Source organism: Papilio polytes, unplaced genomic scaffold (assembly GCF_000836215.1).
Source record: "Papilio polytes unplaced genomic scaffold, Ppol_1.0 DF822845.1, whole genome shotgun sequence".
Classification (NCBI taxonomy): domain Eukaryota; kingdom Metazoa; phylum Arthropoda; class Insecta; order Lepidoptera; family Papilionidae; genus Papilio; species Papilio polytes.
Window position 1 is genome coordinate 5,705,281 of NW_013526359.1, and position 20,176 is coordinate 5,725,456.

The 20,176-nt window shown below is 33.7% G+C and overlaps 2 protein-coding genes across 3 annotated transcripts in view; one reads left to right on the forward strand and one right to left on the reverse strand.

The window, feature by feature from the left end:
* Window positions 1-161: 161 nt before the first annotated feature.
* On the reverse strand, window positions 162-5,353 carry LOC106105574 (ataxin-10). The gene is made up of 8 exons (XM_013285971.1): window positions 5,054-5,353; window positions 3,799-4,664; window positions 3,516-3,647; window positions 1,949-2,771; window positions 1,385-1,529; window positions 790-853; window positions 650-711; window positions 162-528 (listed from the first exon to the last, which is right to left on the reverse strand). The coding sequence occupies exons 1-8, from the start codon at window positions 5,209-5,211 to the stop codon at window positions 403-405; spliced, it is 2,376 nt and encodes a 791-aa protein (XP_013141425.1). The 5' UTR covers window positions 5,212-5,353; the 3' UTR covers window positions 162-402.
* Window positions 5,354-5,590: 237 nt separating this feature from the next.
* LOC106105502 (SH3 domain-containing RING finger protein 3-like) overlaps window positions 5,591-20,176 on the forward strand; it is a 36,061-nt gene continuing 21,475 nt past the window's right edge. For both annotated transcript variants that reach the window (XM_013285850.1, XM_013285852.1), the window contains exons 1-2: window positions 5,591-5,931; window positions 10,185-10,310. In XM_013285850.1, coding sequence (XP_013141304.1) covers window positions 10,197-10,310 — 114 coding nt within the window. In that variant the 5' untranslated portion in view covers window positions 5,591-5,931; window positions 10,185-10,196. The remainder of the gene's footprint in view (window positions 5,932-10,184; window positions 10,311-20,176) is intronic.

A 20,176-nucleotide genomic window follows, 5' to 3' on the forward strand; every position in this document is an offset into this window, starting at 1 on the left:
TTTGCTGTCTTACAGATTTAAATCAGATAGAAAATAAAGACTTTATTGACAGTAAAAGTAGGTTTACATGGTAAATTTTCTTTTAACCTACAATAATTTATGTAACTATTTTTATTTTTACTGTACGTAAATATTTCTTAAAATTAAAGTGAAACATCCAGTCAGTTTTAGCACAATTTTATTTTTACGTCGTACACAATGTACAAATTCAAAAGAATATAAGTTCATTCATTTACCTTACATCCTGCTTCTACTGTCGATATAGCATAATGGATACCTGATTTATATGCTTTTATAACTTCAGAATCAAACTAGAAAGCATTTATTTTAAGAATTTTGAAGAATAAACTATTGTCTATTAAATAGAATCGCTATTAAAGAAGCCTATTCTTCTATTATGTTTTAAGCCCGTGGCAATGGCGCTACTTTTATGGTATTTCCTTGTGCATCTGTGTGCAGAGTGAGCCCCATTTCTTGTAGCACCTCGTTATCTACGGGCCCTTGGAGCGTCATTCTTGATATCACCTCCTGGAATTCAAATCAATTATAAAACACTCATATTTATTTTATATTTTTAACGTAAACCCAAAAGGTTCTAAATATAATTTCTTTGTTGATTTATAAACTTCTTTTTAATTAGTTACTGTACCTGATTTTCCGGACAATTCTCACACAAATTTCGTACTGCGAAAATCACCCACTGCATAATAACTGTAGTTTTATAAGGAACATAATTGATTTAGTTAAAACATTTTTCACGATCAAAGATTCTGTTTATAAAAAGGATACGAGGATTACGCGCATCGATGTTGCAGCAATCTAAAAGCACGGGAATAACTTCCAATTCTCGCATCTGAAATATAATTACAATTGTACCATTTCATACGTACAGTCGCGGAAATCCGCGGTGTTGGACTTTAGGAAATATTGCCTTATACATTGCAACGACACAAACTCCGTCTTATCCTACAAATAACTTATTAAATAGCGGTGAGTGCAAACGAAGGGATAATAATAAAAAGAAACTACCCATGTATACTAAAATACTTTTTTTCGTACAAACACTAAGATTTGTTGTATTGATTTACTAGCTGTCGTCCGCGACTCCGTCCGCATGTTATGAAAAAAACAAAAGTAAGACTGTGTGTTCACACCATCGTCTACATATATATCAAATTTCATCGTTATCTATTCAGCAGTTTAGGCGACAAACTCTAACAAACATCCATCCATCCATCTAAACCTTCGCATTTATAATATTAGTGAGATAGTAAGAAGTAAGATGTTCAGAGTCTCGTTTCAAAATGTTCAAAGATTTTTAAGTTGGAACACCGCTAGTTTTCCCGACTGTAAAGGCAAAAGACATATAATTGACATATTTTACCTGTTTCTTGTTCTCCTGGTGTTTCCAGCAGAGGTTGGCGAGCGTCCGCACGAGCGCCGCCTTGAAGCCGAATGCGACATGCCGCTCCACCGTCTCCACGCACGTCACTGCCTTCTTTGAAGTGTTCATGTCTATCGCTCCCAACCTATATGGTCAATTTACGTGAATTAAAAAGAAATCTTAAAACCAAGTTGGTCGAAACAAATTTTAAACTCAATCCAATTATCTGATGTCTTAATTTGTCAAACTTTTTATTTATGTACGGTTAAAGGATAATAATTATCCTCTGTTGAATAATTTACTTCGCTGTCACTAGAGTAAAAATATATTGGCAACTCTAATTTATTTTAAACTAGCTTTCGCCCGCGACTACGCTCGCGTGATATTGAAAAAAACAAAAGTGAGTAGCCTATGTGTTCATGGAGGTCTGTTCAGTCGTTTATGCTACAAATTCTAACAAACATCCATCCATCCATCTAAACTTTGCATTTATAATACTACTATGATAACCACACAATTTATGCAATGGAAACTTATGTTAATTAAATTAATAAGAAAATATACCTTGTTTTCTGAGTTTCAGGCGAATCAATTTTAACCGACGGTATCTTAGCTGTAGGATTCTCTTCCGCTAACTTCACTTCTTTAACCGATTCCGTTTTCTTTTCCACATTAGTTGAATCACCGCGCGTTTTATCCGATATACCTAAGATTTTCTGCAATTGCTCGCTTAGATCGAAATCCGTCGATAGGTTTTGACTTTTTTTAACCTCTTTAGGTGTATCTGGCGATTGTTTCTGTGAATCAATCTCGGGTACCGCATCAGAAAGTGGTGGGGATATTTCACTAGGCGATGATTTAATTTCCTTAGCTTCAGTCGGCACATGTATTTCAGTTGGAGGATCATTCGGAGAACTATCTTGTGAATCAGTTCTACTTCCCTCTTGTAATTCTAATCTCGGCTGAAGTCCTACAGGAATCACTTCTGCTATTGTATTCATACTTCCAGACGGTGATTGTGAATCAATAATCAAAGGAGGTTCATTATCATCTCCGATATCTATTTTATGCTCTAAACTGATTCTTCTAGTCGGCAAAGAGATACGTTCGTCAGTCTTAGGTACAGAACTACTCCTCTTGAATGCAACTTTGGTCAAATCGTTATCGATCTTAACATTTGGATTGCAATCCGGACTTCTTTTAGGATCAGGCATTGATTCCATGAATTTTAAATTATCTAGTGCGTTTAATGTTTCCATTTTGTCGAGGAAAGGTGGATTTTCGTTACATTCGAAGTATTGTTCGCTGCTTTCCGATTCAGTGCATTCGGATGTCGTTTCGTTGCAAGATAGCATGTTGTCGGCAGAATCATTTTTACAAAGAGGATCTGAAAATATAAGAGAACAAAATACGCTACTTACGGCTTTAGGTAAAAGATAAATGGAAAACCCAAAGTATCTTAGTGATTATTGTAATCATTTTTTTTTTATAACATAAGATGGCAAACGAGCAAGCGGCCACCTGAATCCGCCAAAATGGCGAACCGACCGCTGCCCATAGTCATCCGCAATTGCAGATGCGTTGCCTACCCTTGTCCGATAGAGGAGACGCACATAAAGAGGATATCTCCCCTTCCTATGTATCTCCTCCTCCATCAAATCCACTTCCCCTTCCCATCCTCTCATTATAAGAAAAGGGTGGTAAAGAGAAAGGGACTTGAATTAGGCTTCCGACACCACACTCATCAGACGAAACACGGAATTGCTGCTATTTCATGCCTGTCTTTTGTGTGGTCGTGGTATTACACCGGGCGTGCCGGCCCATTCGTGCTGAGATGTTAAAGCGGGCACTACCACTGTCAAGCGGTTCAATCATTCAATAGTGACTCATTCAAAATAATTTGGTGGGATTTCCGCTACCAAAATACTAAAAATGAATTATTTCCTTTATTTTAAGAAGTAAACATGAAGGATGACAATATATTTGTACCGCTATGACGGCAGTGGAAGCCGACGGTTAAAAAGTACACAATTCTGAACACTGTCACTTTGAATTTTTTCAACATTCTGATTAATATTTTCAGCATGATAGCTCAAATACAAAAAGATATATAAAAAAAATATTTACTTACTTTCTGGTGGGCTATTGTTGTATATATTTTCGTCATTGATCAAATGTTTGCCCGTAGCTTCATAAAGTTTGTTGATTGAAGAAAAGAAATTACTACTCTCCTTACCTAATTTATGAATGGCACGAAGAAGAACTGGAAGAAATGAGGTGTATTTAATAATTATTCATAGCCAGTTCACTATACATCCCTACTTATATTTTATTGCAATTTTATGTAATTTATTGCTCAAAGAAAATTTTTTTTTTATCTGTGATAAAATACTATATCTGTAAATTAAACTTACAAGCACAATTGATGAACAAAGATGTGTCATTTTGCAAACAATCCATATATGCATCCATACTTGAGGCTGTTGCAATAATTTCTAACAAAAACACAACTTCTTGAGGTTCAATATTGTTCACATATTTATCAACAGTCTTCAAAATACAATCTGATTTGCTTTTAAACTCATGCGCCATAAACTTCACAAAATTAACTGACACATTTATATCCTGTGTCTCCGTTGACATTAAAATATTATAAGCAAGATTCAAAACAAGCATTCTACATTCAGGTTCTAATTTAGAATATAATCTTTCTATATAAGTGTTCTCTACACCTATAAGGTATTCAATAATTAAATGTGGATACTCAATGTTGCCATTATTGTACAAGTATGCAAGTGAATTTAATAGAGATACATCATCTGGCAACACATTTGGTTGACCTAAGAGTATGTTATAGACTATCATAGCTGCTGCGGAAGCTATTTTATCATTCTGTCCAATCAAACAGTTCAAGATGATTGAATCAAATTTGTTCCAAATCATTATTTGATTAAAAGGATTATTAACAACAAGGTTGCCTAATGTTTGTATCAAAACTGTCATGCAGCCTTCGAATTTCTTTTGTAACTCTTCATTCAGTATTTCTACACTAGGATGTTGAAACTCTGTGGCTAAAATAAGCATGGAGTCTAGAATGGAGAGTTCTTTAGAGATGTAAGTCTGCATCTTGGTGCCAGCAGCTGCACAGGAGCGGACTAACCGCAGGCATTGCTCTGCTACTGCAAGTGTGCTCCGGTTGTATGAAGCTTGTTCAACATCCAGTCTCATAATATGCAGGACTTCTGCTATTAATCGTAATGTATATTCTGAAGCTTTTTTCCTGAAATAGAAAAATTAGTATTTATTAATTCTGGTTTAATTTTAAGATCTGATATGTTTTGTGTTATTAGATTAATAATTTTTTTTGGAATAATAATCTTTATGTTATTTACTAAGAATAAGTTACTCAAACATTAGCAAATTTACTTATTTATATATTTACATGGTAAATTTCCAGGAAAGAAATGGACATACGTCTGAATTTCATTTATTTTTACCATTAATTATTTTTACCTGCATGCAAAAACAAATGTACAATGTGAATAAAGAGAGACAATATTCTTTCTAGAGTGAATACAACATGCAGCAGATATTCAGAAAGCTAAATGCTCTACAAGCCAAAGTACTACATAAAATTGTTTGACTATAAAACTGTGAAATTATCCTTACGGTCTTAATCGTCCAGTCTCTGCATCTCTGGATAACTGTGCCTCTGCACGCAACATTTCTTCCACGGCATCCCATTCTCCTGTTTCTAATTGGAAATTAATAAGCTTGGCGTCCAAAAGAATTTCCTCTGCAAACCAGACACTTTTATCTCGTGACATTGTCCAAAATCTACAATAAACAAGTACTTTTTCTTAAATTTGTAAATTTACTAAGTAAATGAAGGAAATCACCGGAATCAGCAAATAAAATTAAAATCAACAATAAAAATCACTTCCAGCTGCTAGTCACTTGACATTTGTCAATCTGACAAGTGACAATGACATGAGCTATAAAAAAATAGGAGAGAAATTTGTAACAAATGTTACCTTAAATTATAAGTACACTCTAGAATACGCTTCATATCATACAATTAACAATTTTTGCAACTTAAAAGAAGTGTTAGTTTTCAAAAAGATTTATAAAACTTTTAAAACAGTAATTTCCAAGTCTAAAAGCCACATGCTAAAAATTTCATATTGCAACTCCTCTACATTTTCCTACTCCCGCCCCCGCTTCTTCTCAGTTTGTCGAATGTCGAACGAATCACGAATGAAATGAAAGATATTGAAAGGAATAAGCGGCTAAAAAGGCATTTCTTAGATGTGTTTTGTTCGTTTTTTATGTGAACAAGTGTATATTTCCGTTAACAATTACTTCTGTGGATAACTTGTTTATTATTTGTGCTAAATGTTCTATGAAGTTTTGTTTGTAATTATGTGCTGTTTCAAAGCGTTGGTGTGTCGAATTTGTGAGTGATCGTGGTGGTATCCTGGTTCTGTGTCGTGCAGAGCAATAATGGTTCAACTTCCCGCTCGTATCGTTGGAATTTAAACAATTTGGTGAGTCATCAGCGTTTAAAGTTTTTGAAACAAGAGTAAAAGAAAAACGGCGGGTGTTCCAAAAATATCAGGAATCGTTTTGTATTTAGATAGTTTCCTACCGTTAACATCATAATGTGAGCTATTTTTTATCAGGAATGTATAAATTGTTATCTTATTAGTGCCTCAATTATGTTTTTTGGTATATAATTTACTTTAGAGTTTATTAGTTTAATGAAACTGAATTATTACGTCTATAAACATGCTTTATCGTAACAAATCGCTAAGAGTGGTTACGAACATATGATAAAATGACCTTATTACAATAAGATGGCAATTATTTAATCTCAAACTATATAAAAAATAAGAAACAACATTAATAAACAAGTAAAGTTTATCTAAAGTATTGGCTGTTGATTTAAATACAGTAAAGATAGCTCCAAAATCTTGTTGGCAAATTACTTATGAACATTGTTTAGAAGTCTATAATAGTTTTCAAAAATTACACACTATAAAATCTATGAAAAAACATCGACCATGGATATGGTCTCCTTAAAATTAGTCATATATGTTAAACTCACAAAACAACTGGGTCTAGAGAATTTTCTTTTTAAAATGGAGGCATACTTTTCTGTAACCTGAAATGAAAGAAAATTGATAAGAACAGATTTCAATATGAATAATGATCTTAATTTTTTTATAGCCTATAGACAAAGTTAAGAGCATCAGCAAATATTTGTATAAACCTCCATACTTCTGGCTTGTTAACAGTTGTAAAAATATTTTAAAGTATTAATGAATCAAAACTATTATAACATAAAACAATTAATACAATTAATGCAATGATAGTAAGTTGTATAAACAGACTAATAATATGTTGAAGACATAATAATGATGAAGTTAAACAACCTTTTCTATAGTAACTTTCATACATTTAAAATAGGTTTTACTTGTTAAATAATAACTGAAATGTTTGCTGGTATCAGGAAAATAGTGCAATACAGTATTATATTTTATATCTAAGCTTACATTATTGTGAGACTATGTTTTGCCCGCAATATAGTTGGTGCAAAATTTAAAAGAATAGTAAGTAGCAGGTTCTTCCCGGCTTTTTCACATCTGTGTCAAATTTCATAGAAATCTGTTGCACTGTTTTGGAGATACATATTAACAAACATCCATTCATCCAAACACATTTATAATATATGATGTTAATTACTTTGGTGAATATTGGACATATTTGTAATAAATAAATATTAAAAAGTGACGGATGTTAGTTATGAATGTGGAGGGGTACACTGGTAGAGGTAGACCTAGAAAGATATGGATGGATTGCATGAAAGGTGACATGATCAAGAAGGGAGTGATGACTGAGATGATGGATGATAAGAGTTATTTGGAGGACGAAAACCAGGTGCGCCCTACGGGAGTAGGATAAGGCAGGGGAGATGATGATGAAATATAAAAAAAGTAGATTACACTACAATATATTCAATTGTTATTTATTCGACTAGACATTGTTTTATCAAGTAATATAAAAGAATATCATAAATGAAATGAAAACTAGATATTGACCAACTTGTATGGCTGTTGCAAGTTTTGTTTTGAAAAACTCATCATTGTACAAGTTGTACAACAATGCATACAACTTTTCATGGAACTACAAATTGTTATGATGTCTTCAGTTCTAAGTGATATTTTCATTAAAACTGAGAACAGTTGCTTATGAGCTTCTGAGAATTTTACATTAGTTGTCAACTTTTTTAAATCATTTTTTTATTCTAACAAATCAATTTTAAAACTACAGCACCAATTTTAAAAATTCTTGCATATAGGATTTCATCCTATAATCTGAAGTGCTTTGTGGGAAAATAAAGATGTGAGAATTGGTGTGTGCCATAACAGAAAAGATAAATTAGGATTTATTCATTATCCTTCATAAATATAGTAAAAAATGTTGCAAACTGGATTGTAAAAAAATGGCATTTAGTTTCAGCCTGTAACAGTCCACTGCTGGACATATGGTAGACAATCTTACTCTTACTAATGTTACAAATGCGAATTTCAAAATTGGCATAGTTGTAGATGGTTTGGAAGAACACATAGTCTTACTTTCGTTTATTTTAAGCACGGAGACGCGGGTGAAAGCTAGTAAACTGTATTTGTAATATCCTTGATCTGTGGTTCTAATGCATTCTCGGAAGTGCATCAGATCGTATGTGTGAGGAAATTAGTTTTTGCATTCATAACGCGACCGGATGTGGATTAGCTATTGCGTTGGATATTAGAGGGGCTACGTACGTAGTTTCCGTTCTTGGAGAACTGATAGACTACAGTTAATTCGTTGTGTTGCGTACGATGTGTGTGTAGGGCTACCAAATTTCAACAAAAGATACGAAAGCTAGGTGTGAATTAATTAACAGTGTCAACCCTTGATTATTTGACGAAAAGGCAAAACAAAACGGTCATTAGTCTACGACGAAACGAGTAACTTCATGGAAAACCCGTAACCCACTAATGGCCGGTTTCCCAGTTACATATAATATACATTCGTTAGCGTTTTTGTTTCGATAACTTCATGAAAAGCGTTCCCGAACTTCGTGACTTCAGTTTTACTCCAATGAATCTTAAGTCAATCTGACTCTTATGAATCACTAGGTAACAATAAAATGAATAGAACATTCAGAAACCCAGCATGTTTTTTTGCAGAAATCGTTTCAAACCCTATGAGGTGACAACCCTAGGTATGAGTCATTTAATGAATGGATGATTGAATTAACTAGCGGCCCTCCCCGTTTTCATACGAGTAACCCAACATTTTTCTAGTGTAATGTGTCACCCTACTGAATATTAAAAACGTTTGTTTTGTAGGCAATTTTAACAAAACTTTCGTAATGAATGAATGGTGAAAATCGTACGAAATTATTTTTAATGCATATTGAATAAGGACAGTCAAGAAAGAGCTGTAAGAGGAATATTTGTAGGAGACGGTCAATAAATATTGGAATATTCGATTTTATTTTACCACAGTTGTTTAAATTATGACTACCAAGAAAGTAAAGTACGCCTAAGTTCGATTGCCACTGCAAGAAAAGGATGTTTCACCTATGGCCACCACCAGCCGTTGATTAAGGGGCAGGCTGATGATCAAGGGGATAGTCATACCGATGGTAAAGGGGGCTAATAATAAAAAAAATATGAGTACGTAATGAATGGTGGCGGATACGATGGCATTACAATTTGGCAGATGTTTGTGCCGGTAGTTGCATGCAAACGGAACAATCAAACACGGGATGCTTGTGTTGAAAGAAAAAGGAAAGGAGTCATACGTTTCCTTTTAGCGGTGGTTTGTAGATTTACGTATGTAATGAACAATTCCACGTGAAAAAAAAGGTTTTTTGACGAACGAATGAACTATGTTCATGAATCTTCCAGAACCTTTCGATGAGATTCTAGTTTATGATATCAAATGGCGTCATGTATGTTGATAAAATTATTTCATCAATAATGTATCAGAATCTCTGCATGTAAAACAGTTTACTTGCGTCTGTCTATATGAAAAGGATATCATGACTACATTTAGCATTTTGATGCAGTATTTTTTACGACTACTGCATAAAAAATAATTGATGTCTGGATTATTTTTTATTAATATTTCGTTGAACGGGCCATATTACTTTCCTTATTAGCAGCGGTTTACACTACCGAAAAAACTGTACAAGAACGTAATGCCATCTTTCTCGTTGACTTAAAAAATCGAGATAACGATATCTTTCAAACGTCTTTCAGCAGTGGTATTCCACGGTTACAAATATAACTATCAAGTTTGCGTACTCTCGGATCTCGTAAAGTACATTGCACTCAACAGCTGATAAAAAGTGACAGATCCTCGTCAGCCGGTAGAATGTCCCCGTGGAATCCCGCTGTAACATGTACGCACTGAAACGTAGGGAATGTAAATCGATGTTAATATAATTAATCTTGAACATAGTTCTTATAATACTAACAAAACGACGGACAATTTATATTTCTAAGCTTTATTTATGATTATTTTAAAGAATTATAAATACGAGAGTTTGGATGTATGAAAATTGATTAACATTTAACACTAGGATGCCTTTAACAGATCTGTATTTAATTTGGAATACAGATAGATTTCAGTCTGATAAAAGCTGAACTATGAAATCGTTTTAGTTTGTTTCAGTTATTTCATTTTCACGCGAACAAAGTCGCAGCTTACAGCTAGTCAATTAATATTCATTTGCTTGTCCCAGGTTCCGAACGGCATGGATGAAGGTCTACTCAATGATTTACTGGAGTGCTCCGTGTGCCTGGAGAGACTCGACACCTCCTCTCGCGTCTTACCCTGTCAACACACGTTCTGTTTGAAATGCTTGAAGGTTAGTACAATTGACTACGACTAATAGAAAGAAAGAAATAATGTTTTGAAAACAACAAAGATTGAACTATTACAACTGCATTTATACTAACTTAAAACTAATTACAATTTGTGCTTTTAATACTAAGCCATAATCATGAAATATATTTGTAATTTAAGGTTAAAAGTACACAACATATAATTTACAAACAACAAAGTTACTTGGGTGTCAAAAGTTTTTTCAAAAAAGTGTTCTTTCCTACTACCAGAAAAGTATGTTTCGATTTGCAGGAGGCATTGTTGTCTCGTATAAATGAAAATGTAAAATGTTCTTGAGGCATAGTTATGTTAAGTAATATTATCAGAGAGCTATAAATAAAAGGTCATTGACTCTGTAATTATTATGTCAAACTAATAACATAGAATGTAATTTATCTCGTTCTTGTCTAATTTTAGTAGGTAGTTGTAGATTATTTGACAGCTATGTTATCTGTGAGCAATATATCAAAGTGATGCATGCAGCAGGAACTCCATAATGTACTATTAGGCCAGCTGATACGTATGTACTGTACGCATCTTAACTACTTTTAAATTAGGACGGCATTGTATAAACATCTCCAAGCGTAGGTACAGTGCTCTGGAAAAGTGTTTCATACCACAACACAACTGTATATTTATTCAAAAGTATTTACTTAATATTTTAAGTGCCTTGTGTATTAGAAAAAGCTATTCTCTCAAAAATTTACGAAAGAACTTCACATGTGTTTTAGAAAAGCATTTTACTTGAAACACTAGTACACAAATAAATATTAACAGGATATAGTTGCGTAAAAATTGTTTTTAAACACTTTTTTGTTCGCGTGTACATCCCGACTAAACAACCCTCTTCCTACGTACGTAAATAAACACAATTTTATTGCCCTTCGTCTTATCTAGCCGGTTGGCATTTGCTTTGACTCACTCTGAGTCATGCTCTAGTAATTAATAAAGTATCTTTGGCCAGTAATATCTTCTCTTTCTTTCTCCTATACGCAGGTTGAAAATAAAAGTTTAACTTTTGATGCATTTAAAAAAAAAAATCTAGTACTTTTGTTTTTTAACAATAGAATTTAACTATTTGCTATTAACATTTTTACCGCCTTAGCTTGTGTAAAAAAGAAAAAAAAATGTTTTTTTTTAATGAAGAAACTGACATTACATGTATTTTCGATAGTATTTTTATCGTGATGTTTTATAAATTATTCTTACGACAAAACAAGGTCAGTAAGATATTTATACCTGCTTCATCGAAGGTCGTGTGAATGTCAAAAAAATCTTTTTACCTGATTTTATGAATCGATCGCATTGATAGTCAATCGACCAGTCTTGGCTGCGTTTCTATGTAAAATGCCTTTTCTAGATAAAAATAAGGCAAAAGACATACAATGTTCTGCCAAAGTGAAGTCTACAAAAAATCGATACAAAATACATCGTTCATCGATTACAATTAAATCGATAATACAGAGTTGAGTCATTTACTTGTTTATTTCGATCACGAACTTGCATCGTTATCGAATCTTGTTGAATTTCAATAAGAATTCGTATCCTAGTGACGCTAGCCGTACGGTTGATGCATACGTCGTTGTCTATACATGACATAAGCTGATTAGATATAATAGCATGAGTTTCACACCTTTCCACATAAGAGGCTAGGTTTTTACAAGCTTGTGTTTATTTGTTATATGTCCAAATAAGGGAGTTACAATTTTGGTAAAGAATGGACAATACTAAAGCAAGTTCTTTTGTCGTTTGATAGCCTAGAAGTAGCTGTTCTTTAGCATAGTTAGTTAAAAACACAGTCATGTTAAGGCAGAGTGATGTTTCGCCGAATAACGAATCAATAGACACATCATTCTTCAAAGTTGGTCATCACTTATAATGAAATGGAATTGACACTCAAAGAATTAAATTCGCTTACCACTAGGGCTCAATTATTGTACAAAAGACAGTCAAGAGCTATGATTTTAGTGCGTATGTTGCTGTGATATGTTCGAGGCATTATTTTACAGTAATGAGTAGACAAATGTCCACGACTGTACTTAAAAGAAACAAATATAATTCCTATCAAACTGAAAGCACCAAAAAGTAGACATTTAAATTCCATTTTCTACACAAATGGTCGATAACAAGCACATCGCCCTTACCGTACGTAATGTCTCAGAAATATCGCGGCATCGAACTCACGTACTGGCAAATTGAATGCTACACGTGCGATTTGAATTTTAATGTTCTGTCTGATTTTTACTAAAGCTCTCCGTTATACGATAACAGAATTTTACGAACCAGGCACATTTTGCGATTTATTGTGTGAAGTTAATATCAGATTTTGATGGCTTTCTTACTCGTCTCAAGTTCAGATATGACGGCTGATAGAGATGTATGGAAGAGCAGCACATACTGTGCCGACCCTCCATAAGGGATAAGGGCAAGTGGATGATGATGGTTTTCTTACTCGTCTCAAGTACGAAATCATATTGTTATTCGGGTTTAAAACACAAGTTTTAAACCTGAAGAGAACCCGAAAAGAACCCGAACGAAATTACACGAGTAATCAATGTTGATCACAAGAATCACTAGTTTTCAGTCGCTTGAAAGCCGGACGAGCTAAAATAACGGATTTCTGTTAAGTACAGCACTATTTGTACAATTTTCATTCATATATACTAATATTATAAAGAATTAAGATTTGTATTTTTGTATGTATTCGATTCATGCAAAGACTATTTGGTCGATTTCAAAAATGCTATCACCGTTAGAGAGGTTAATTGTCTGTCACATAGGCCGTGTTTTTTTAAATCATTATTTCTCGCGAGCGAAGTCGTAAGCAACACCTAGTTTATCTATATAGGTGTGCTTCTTATCTAAAAATACCATACAATCATACTTCATACTAATATTATAACCGCGAAGGTTTACGTGGATGGATGGATGTTTGCTAGAGTTTGTAGCCTAAACGGCTGAACGGATTTCGATGAAATTTGGTATAAATGTAGAAGATAGTCTGGAAGAACACATAGGCTATTCATTTTCTTTTTTTTTATTCCACGCGGACGGAGTTGCGGGCGAAAGCTAGTAGTGTAATAATAATACGTCTTAAAATATCTTTCACCTTCATCTGTTACTGGCTATAAAGCTAAATTGCCATATGACATACTTGTCTAACAACTCATAACGTGTTAAAGGACAATTTTATACAAAAATTACATACAAATGTCACCCGTAAAGACTAAGATATAAGGGTTATAATACAATACAATAGTTTGTTTAGTCGGTTTGTTTATTTGTTCTGCGTGCGACTTCTTGGGAAGTTCTTGTGAGTCATACTGAGATGTTGCATGCGGGATTCCACTCACAAACTCATTCGTTGACCCGCTAATGCAAGGTCTCGACAGACTGGCGGCGTGAATCGCACGGTTTTATTGACGTACGTCACTATTTGACACTTAGAAAGTATCTTAGTATGGGATTAACTTTATAAATTTACGCTAAGGACTAAGGGACGTCTTAAATAATCATTAAATAGATTTGAACGTGGTAGTTAGATTTGTAAACAGATAGTAACAATTAATGTAAAGTTTTAGTCACAAATACAATCGGCAGTTCTATACATAAAGCTGATTTATGCTGGGTTTTTGAAGTTTCAACTTATTTTATCATTACCTAGCGACTTATCAGTGTTAGGCTGGCCTATGTTTCAATGGAGTAAAATTCAAGTTACGTAGTTAGGAAAAGCATTTCATGAAGTTAGCGAACGAAAAACAATAACGAATAGTTAAAAGTAGCTGGGAAACCGACCATTAGAGAAGCTCCTGTCTGGTATATGAACACCTCATTTGCACACAGTGCTTTTGTATCAGTTTTGCAAAGGAAGCATGTTTATTTATATCGTTCTTTGAATTAGCATGTCTTTGTATTGAGGCAGACTTTTTGATAACAACTGTCGAATAGTTATTTTTCATTATTTTTCTATACTAATATGATGAAGCGTAATATCACACTACTTCGTGCCGTAGGATATCAGTAATCACAGCATCTTTTTGAATAATTGTCTATTTTATAAAAAGCCCAACACTTACGACACGCTTTAGCTATATATGTTCACGCTATTAAACTTAGGGGGTAAATTAATTGGAATTAAACCTCCTCGTGGGAAAGGGTTTTAAGCTGCCGACATTAAATAAGCAAGATTGCCATGGTAACGGTATTTTTATCCAATGTCAAAAGCCTTCGTTGTCATTTGAGCATTTGAATTTTGATATTTACAATTGAGAATTTGTAGACAATAAAATAAAGTTTTTATAATTTCATGCGGATAAAGCCGCACGGGAACAGCTAATATCTTATACTTCGATTTTGACATAATTTTAATACATTCTTTCCTGTAGAGTTCATTATATTGAATGGCTGTAATTATTTTTGCGTAGTATAATATAAGCTACCTAACGTCAGTTATAATTTCTTTCTCATTTGTTGAAACAGTTGGATCGATATCCGCTCGTGTGGCGAGGCCTCAAATGTGCAAAATTAATAAATATGACCTTGTCTCACAATTAACGGACTTCGCAATCATTGTCTTTATGTTATTTATATTAGTTAAATAATCAGTTTGTTGATTTGTTATTTATGTTTGTTATTAAAGCAAAACTTGTTTGCCTTTCTAACCACAATATACACATGAATATAGATTTTTTTCATGTTTCCCTAATAGCAGAAATGATACAAGGAAAGTTGAAATACAATATTAAACTATTAAGACGATAATTGTTGAATATGTTATAGGTTTCCTATGAACTATGAGATTCCATTAAACCGTATAAGAATTGTCGAATTTAAAGCAACTACAATGTTTAATGGCTCTTGAAGGGTTGAACTTCGATTTAAATTTTACTTTTTAATTTAACAACATTTTTTATTCAATTAGACGGCACTTTGCACAGACTAAGTAAACGACAGACTCGACGAGATTAATCTTCCGTTTAATTTTTAATGAGACGATTACTTCGCGTGCTCGAATTTCCCATCTACCTCACAAATACCCTGTCTTATTTGCGTCCTTTTTATGAATTTCCTGACCTTACCTGTGCGAGCTAAATAAATAATTTTGTTTAATTAATATTGTTTCGGGTGAAGCTTTTATAAAAAGCTTTTTGCGTGCGCGCTTTAACCTAAATTAACATTTCCCATGGTAATACTGGATTATATTTTACAAAAGTTAGACTATATATTTCACCTCATAACTGTAAGCTTTTTTACAACGAACCTTGTGTTTGAATGTATTTTATGAGGTCATGGAAAATTCAATTTTAGATAAGCTTTTAGCCGGTTATGTATTTTTTTAAATAATCCTAGCAATGCATGGATCTAACTTGTTAACAAGAGACGGTAGTTTGTCTCCTAAGCTCGCTAGCATCAGTGACTTAAAAACGACGCTGAGTATAAAAGTTAAAACTTTTATTTAATAGTTCGAATTTCTTAATCCTTAGTTCTATTATCTCATAGATATAGTCGCCAGGAATCACTTAAGATTAGACATGTTTCTTCATATAAAAAATGTCAAGTTTCAGAAGTTAAAAGCATCTAATTATTAACATGTCTCGAAACAGAAGCGTGGCAGGAAATGCGCTTGGGCATGAATCGTCATGTTGCGTTGACGTTAACACTTGGTATATGTCACTGTCACCAAAGTTACTGTTCGATGTTAAAGGTGTGTTTACACTGGTGCGGGAAGCGGACAGGTTCGGATAATGTTCTTTATTAGTTTTTGCCCACGACTGTCCGCGTGGAATTTAATAATTAACTAAGTTAGTCTTCCAGACTATCCTCTACATCTATGCCAAATAAATCGAGATCAGTTTAGCAGTTTGGGCTACAAACGATAACAAACATCCATCCATCTAAACTTTCGCATTTATGTTATCAGTAAGATTTAAATTAAGAATTATTTACGACGAGATATCCGTGATTTTCATTCATATAATAAAAACATTGTTTCATCAAAAATAAGAAACACACGTATTAATTACGGGTGTTTTTCGTTTTTATAAATGACATAGTTTTCTTTCAAACAACGAAATTGTTTCATATTTTGTAAACCTCAAAGAACTCCGTAAGTTTATGAAGCATCAAAGATGATTTCAGCATGTTTCGAAAGGGTCGCATCGATTTTCAATTGACCCATTTGTCTTGGGGCGACGTGTTTTAAGCTCGCACTCACTGTCCTGTATAAATAGACATGGATCTCTTTACATTTTAATGTTTCTGCCAACGGTACTCTGCGAGGGTTGCCACACACTTTTTAGCCTTTAATTTTATTTTGAAAATTTAAAACTTCTACAATAGTTTGTGTATTTAAAGAAATTAATTAGTAATTATTTCGTCTACAAGCAAATTTGTAACTAGATTTTGTAGATTAAATTACATGCTTATTAATTTCCATTATTTTACGGACATGTTTGACTTGTTAAATTATAACTTTTAAATATTTTATGTCATAATATTGAGAAAGCAACATTTTCAAATATAATAAAATTGAAGCAAACATTTTTTCACACGGTAATAAATATCCTATGGCGATCTTTAGTTACTTTCAGGTATTAAAATATTTTGTGTCAACCCTACATCAATATGTAACAGTATGACGCTCAGCAGTTTGCTGCCACACGTTGCAAGACACGTTGTTTACACTGTGTTGAGCAATGTCGGCTGTTTGTGTCGGACGTCCGTCTGACGTGACGTGACTTGACGTGACGCAGATACGATGCCGATGGATATTTGTGACTCTGGTTAAGTCATTGGTTAATTGTATTTAACACTTTAAATTACATTCCATTCTCTAAGTGGCAAATGCTCTTAAATGGTAAAGTTTTTGACGTTATACAAACAAGAGGATTGTCTATAGCCTCAAATATTAGCTTTAAACATTATGGTGTTACAGATCTATAGGCCGAATACTGAAACGAATTTTAAACAATTCGCTTGGTACGTATGCTCTACCTCTTACAATTTAGCAAACGTTAAAATTGTAATGGAATTTGGCGTTTGAACGTGACCTTATACATATAAGACACTTACATATTAAAAAGGCGTTTTAGTATCCCGCCTTATCTTTTTATTATCGCTACGGTAAATCGTCAAATGACAAGGCTTGTTTGCAGCCTTATTTAATAAAAAAATATCTATTATGAAAGCGGTGTACAACACTAGTTCGGCATTTCGTACGTCACTGGTTTGGGGCGCGGCCAGCTGGTATTGTCAGGAGAAAGCCTAGGTCACGTCCATTTCACAGCGGTCGGTATCGGACACCTGTCGTTTGTAGCGTCGACTGAGACTCGGTTGTCGTTATATCATTAATATAAATCTAATGAAATGTTTTAGTTCTCTAAGAAGCATGGGTTTTAACATAAATTTAAACGTTTCCCCTTTAATTTTTCTGATAAATCTACAATTGTATTTTTAAAAACAGAACTCGGTCTAATTTAATTTAATTTGCAAAATATTGAAATTAAACTTTGTAAATACCGGGATTAAAACCTAGAAAGGTTTCTGGTTCTTCATATGTTTAAAGAATTCACTCACATGGTTTGTGTAGAAAACGATACCGAAAGGTTTTTTAAGTGTTCGAAATAACATACATTATGTTAATTTATCTTTGTACTCTAGTAAAGGGGGATACCTTGGGTTTAACTAGGCGAAACGATACATGGGAAAAATATTTGTTAGTGTATTTCTATTTGTACTGTGATAAACATTTACATTATTTGTATTGCAATGAATAGATAAAGAAAAACATTTTTATTAGACGAAATGTCAAGGATGGAAAGAATTGTAGAAAAATTTAATATTAGTAAGGTTACAAGATAGGAAACGTTTATAGAGACTTTTGAAGGAATTTCTTCATAAGGTACATTTCTATATGTGTGAGATGTCTTCGCCAAATATATTGAAATAAAATGTTATTGACGCTAATAATGCCTTTTTCTTTACTGGCGTAGTAATAAAATATTTGAAATCTATATCTTTCTTCACAACTGCACTCTGTGACTCATTCTGTCATTAGTGAATTACCTACACCTATGATAATACCACATGATAAACTGATGTAAGTACTGATAACTAAGAAATAGATGTCATTATGTAAATAACTGGTTGGAAATAAAAACTCAACGTGAAAAAAAAACAATATATTTTGTGTCAATGGCGTTTAATATTTATTACAACTGTGTAAGTAATCGAGGTCTAAATTAAAAGACATCTGACTTTTTTGGCGTTTCAAAAGGGTTCCGCGTGTCATTTTTCCTAACCGTAGATTTACATTGCTAAAATACAGTGTACAGAAACATCAAATAGAGATGATTATGTGTTTGTATACAAGTACTAGCTTTCGCCCACGATTCTGTATGCGTGGAATTTAAAAAAAAGTATGTAGCGATGTGTTCTTTCAGACTAAGCGCTACATCTATATTAACTTTCACCAAGATCCGTTCAGCAGTTCAGGCTTCAAACTAACAAACATCCATCTAAACTATCGCATTTATAATATTAGTATGTTTTCGGCAGTAAATCCGCGGTAAAGATTGCAAAACACTGGCATAGAGAATAGTGAGCGTGTACGAAGTGCCGCGAATCCGGTGTGTAATAATGGAACGTTTCCCGCCTCGCCTGTTGGCTCGTCACGACTCTCCCACGGTCGCGTGATGCCTGTGCTGATTTTTTTTTAATTCACTCAGGTTCAATCATATGCCTACGAACGGTGGAATACACCAGAAGCAACTAGAGGCTGCATGATTTCCAAAATAATGTATTAAATTTAACTTACTGTATTGGATCAAATGACATCGAACTTCAAAATCGGTCAAGCTCTTGAGGCTGAGGTCACAAAAAAAGCAAAACAGTGGGTTCTATTGTCAACGCGCTTAATACTGTTTCAAGAAGCCAGGAAAATACATGCCAGTATCTACACTTGCATGCTAGGTACTGGCACGTGCTGGCTACAGCCATGTGTAGACACCGACATTCATTACAGTACTTGGTATTCAATTAGTACTTAATTTTGTGACAGATACATGCATGTAAGTTGAGACCCCCCACCCCCCTACGAAGCTTGATATTGATACATGGTGTCGTCAAATTAAATAATAAAGAAGCAGGTTACACCTGACTGAAAACGATTACTATATCGCTTGAGCATAACGAAATTGAAACCAGTGGTTAGGAAATAGTTACAGAGCAAAAAGTATGTTAGTTGATTTGAGATACAAGGCGTTGCGTATTTGACCTTAGCACGATATCCCGTCCAACTAATCGAATTAATGTTCGGGACCAACACAAAGTTGCTATAATTATTGTTACTTGTTTACCACGACTGGATTTATTGATCTTGTTACTAAGTTTTCTTGTGTAAATTCCACGTCACATGCTAGTCATGTGTTTCCCGTTCAATCGAATCTATAGAAGCAATCGGTAATTGGATTGTTTTCCCGTTGGATCGATTGATCGGTAGGCCAATCGGCCCAACGGGAAACACCCTACTAGTCACACTGTTAGATTAGAATAGGATCCTAACGTGTTTTAATTCCATTCAGATTTTATTATACGACAAACTTTATAACCTGTTCTATTTTTAGTAGATAATGAATAAAAAAATGTATTATCATTGTCAAATAAAAAAAACACACCGTGGTTAAAATTGTTTCTTTTATATCACCGAGAAATCGTAGAGGAACTAATCAGAAGATTACACAAAAATTAGCAACGTTCGTTGTATTTTTGACCGACTTCCCAAAAGAAGGAGGTATTCAATTCGTCGGTATATTTTTTTTTTTTTTTTTTTTTTTTTTTTTTTTTTTTTTT

Coding starts and splice junctions, on each gene's coding strand:
- LOC106105574 (XM_013285971.1), bottom strand. CDS start 5,211: ATGTCACGAGATAAAAGTGTCTGGTTTGCAGAGGAAATTCTTTTGGAC. Junction 1,530..1,948: donor CCTGAAACTCAGAAAACAAG/GTATATTTTCTT, acceptor TTGACCATATAG/GTTGGGAGCGATAGACATGA. Junction 854..1,384: donor ACCAGGAGAACAAGAAACAG/GTAAAATATGTC, acceptor ATTATATTTCAG/ATGCGAGAATTGGAAGTTAT.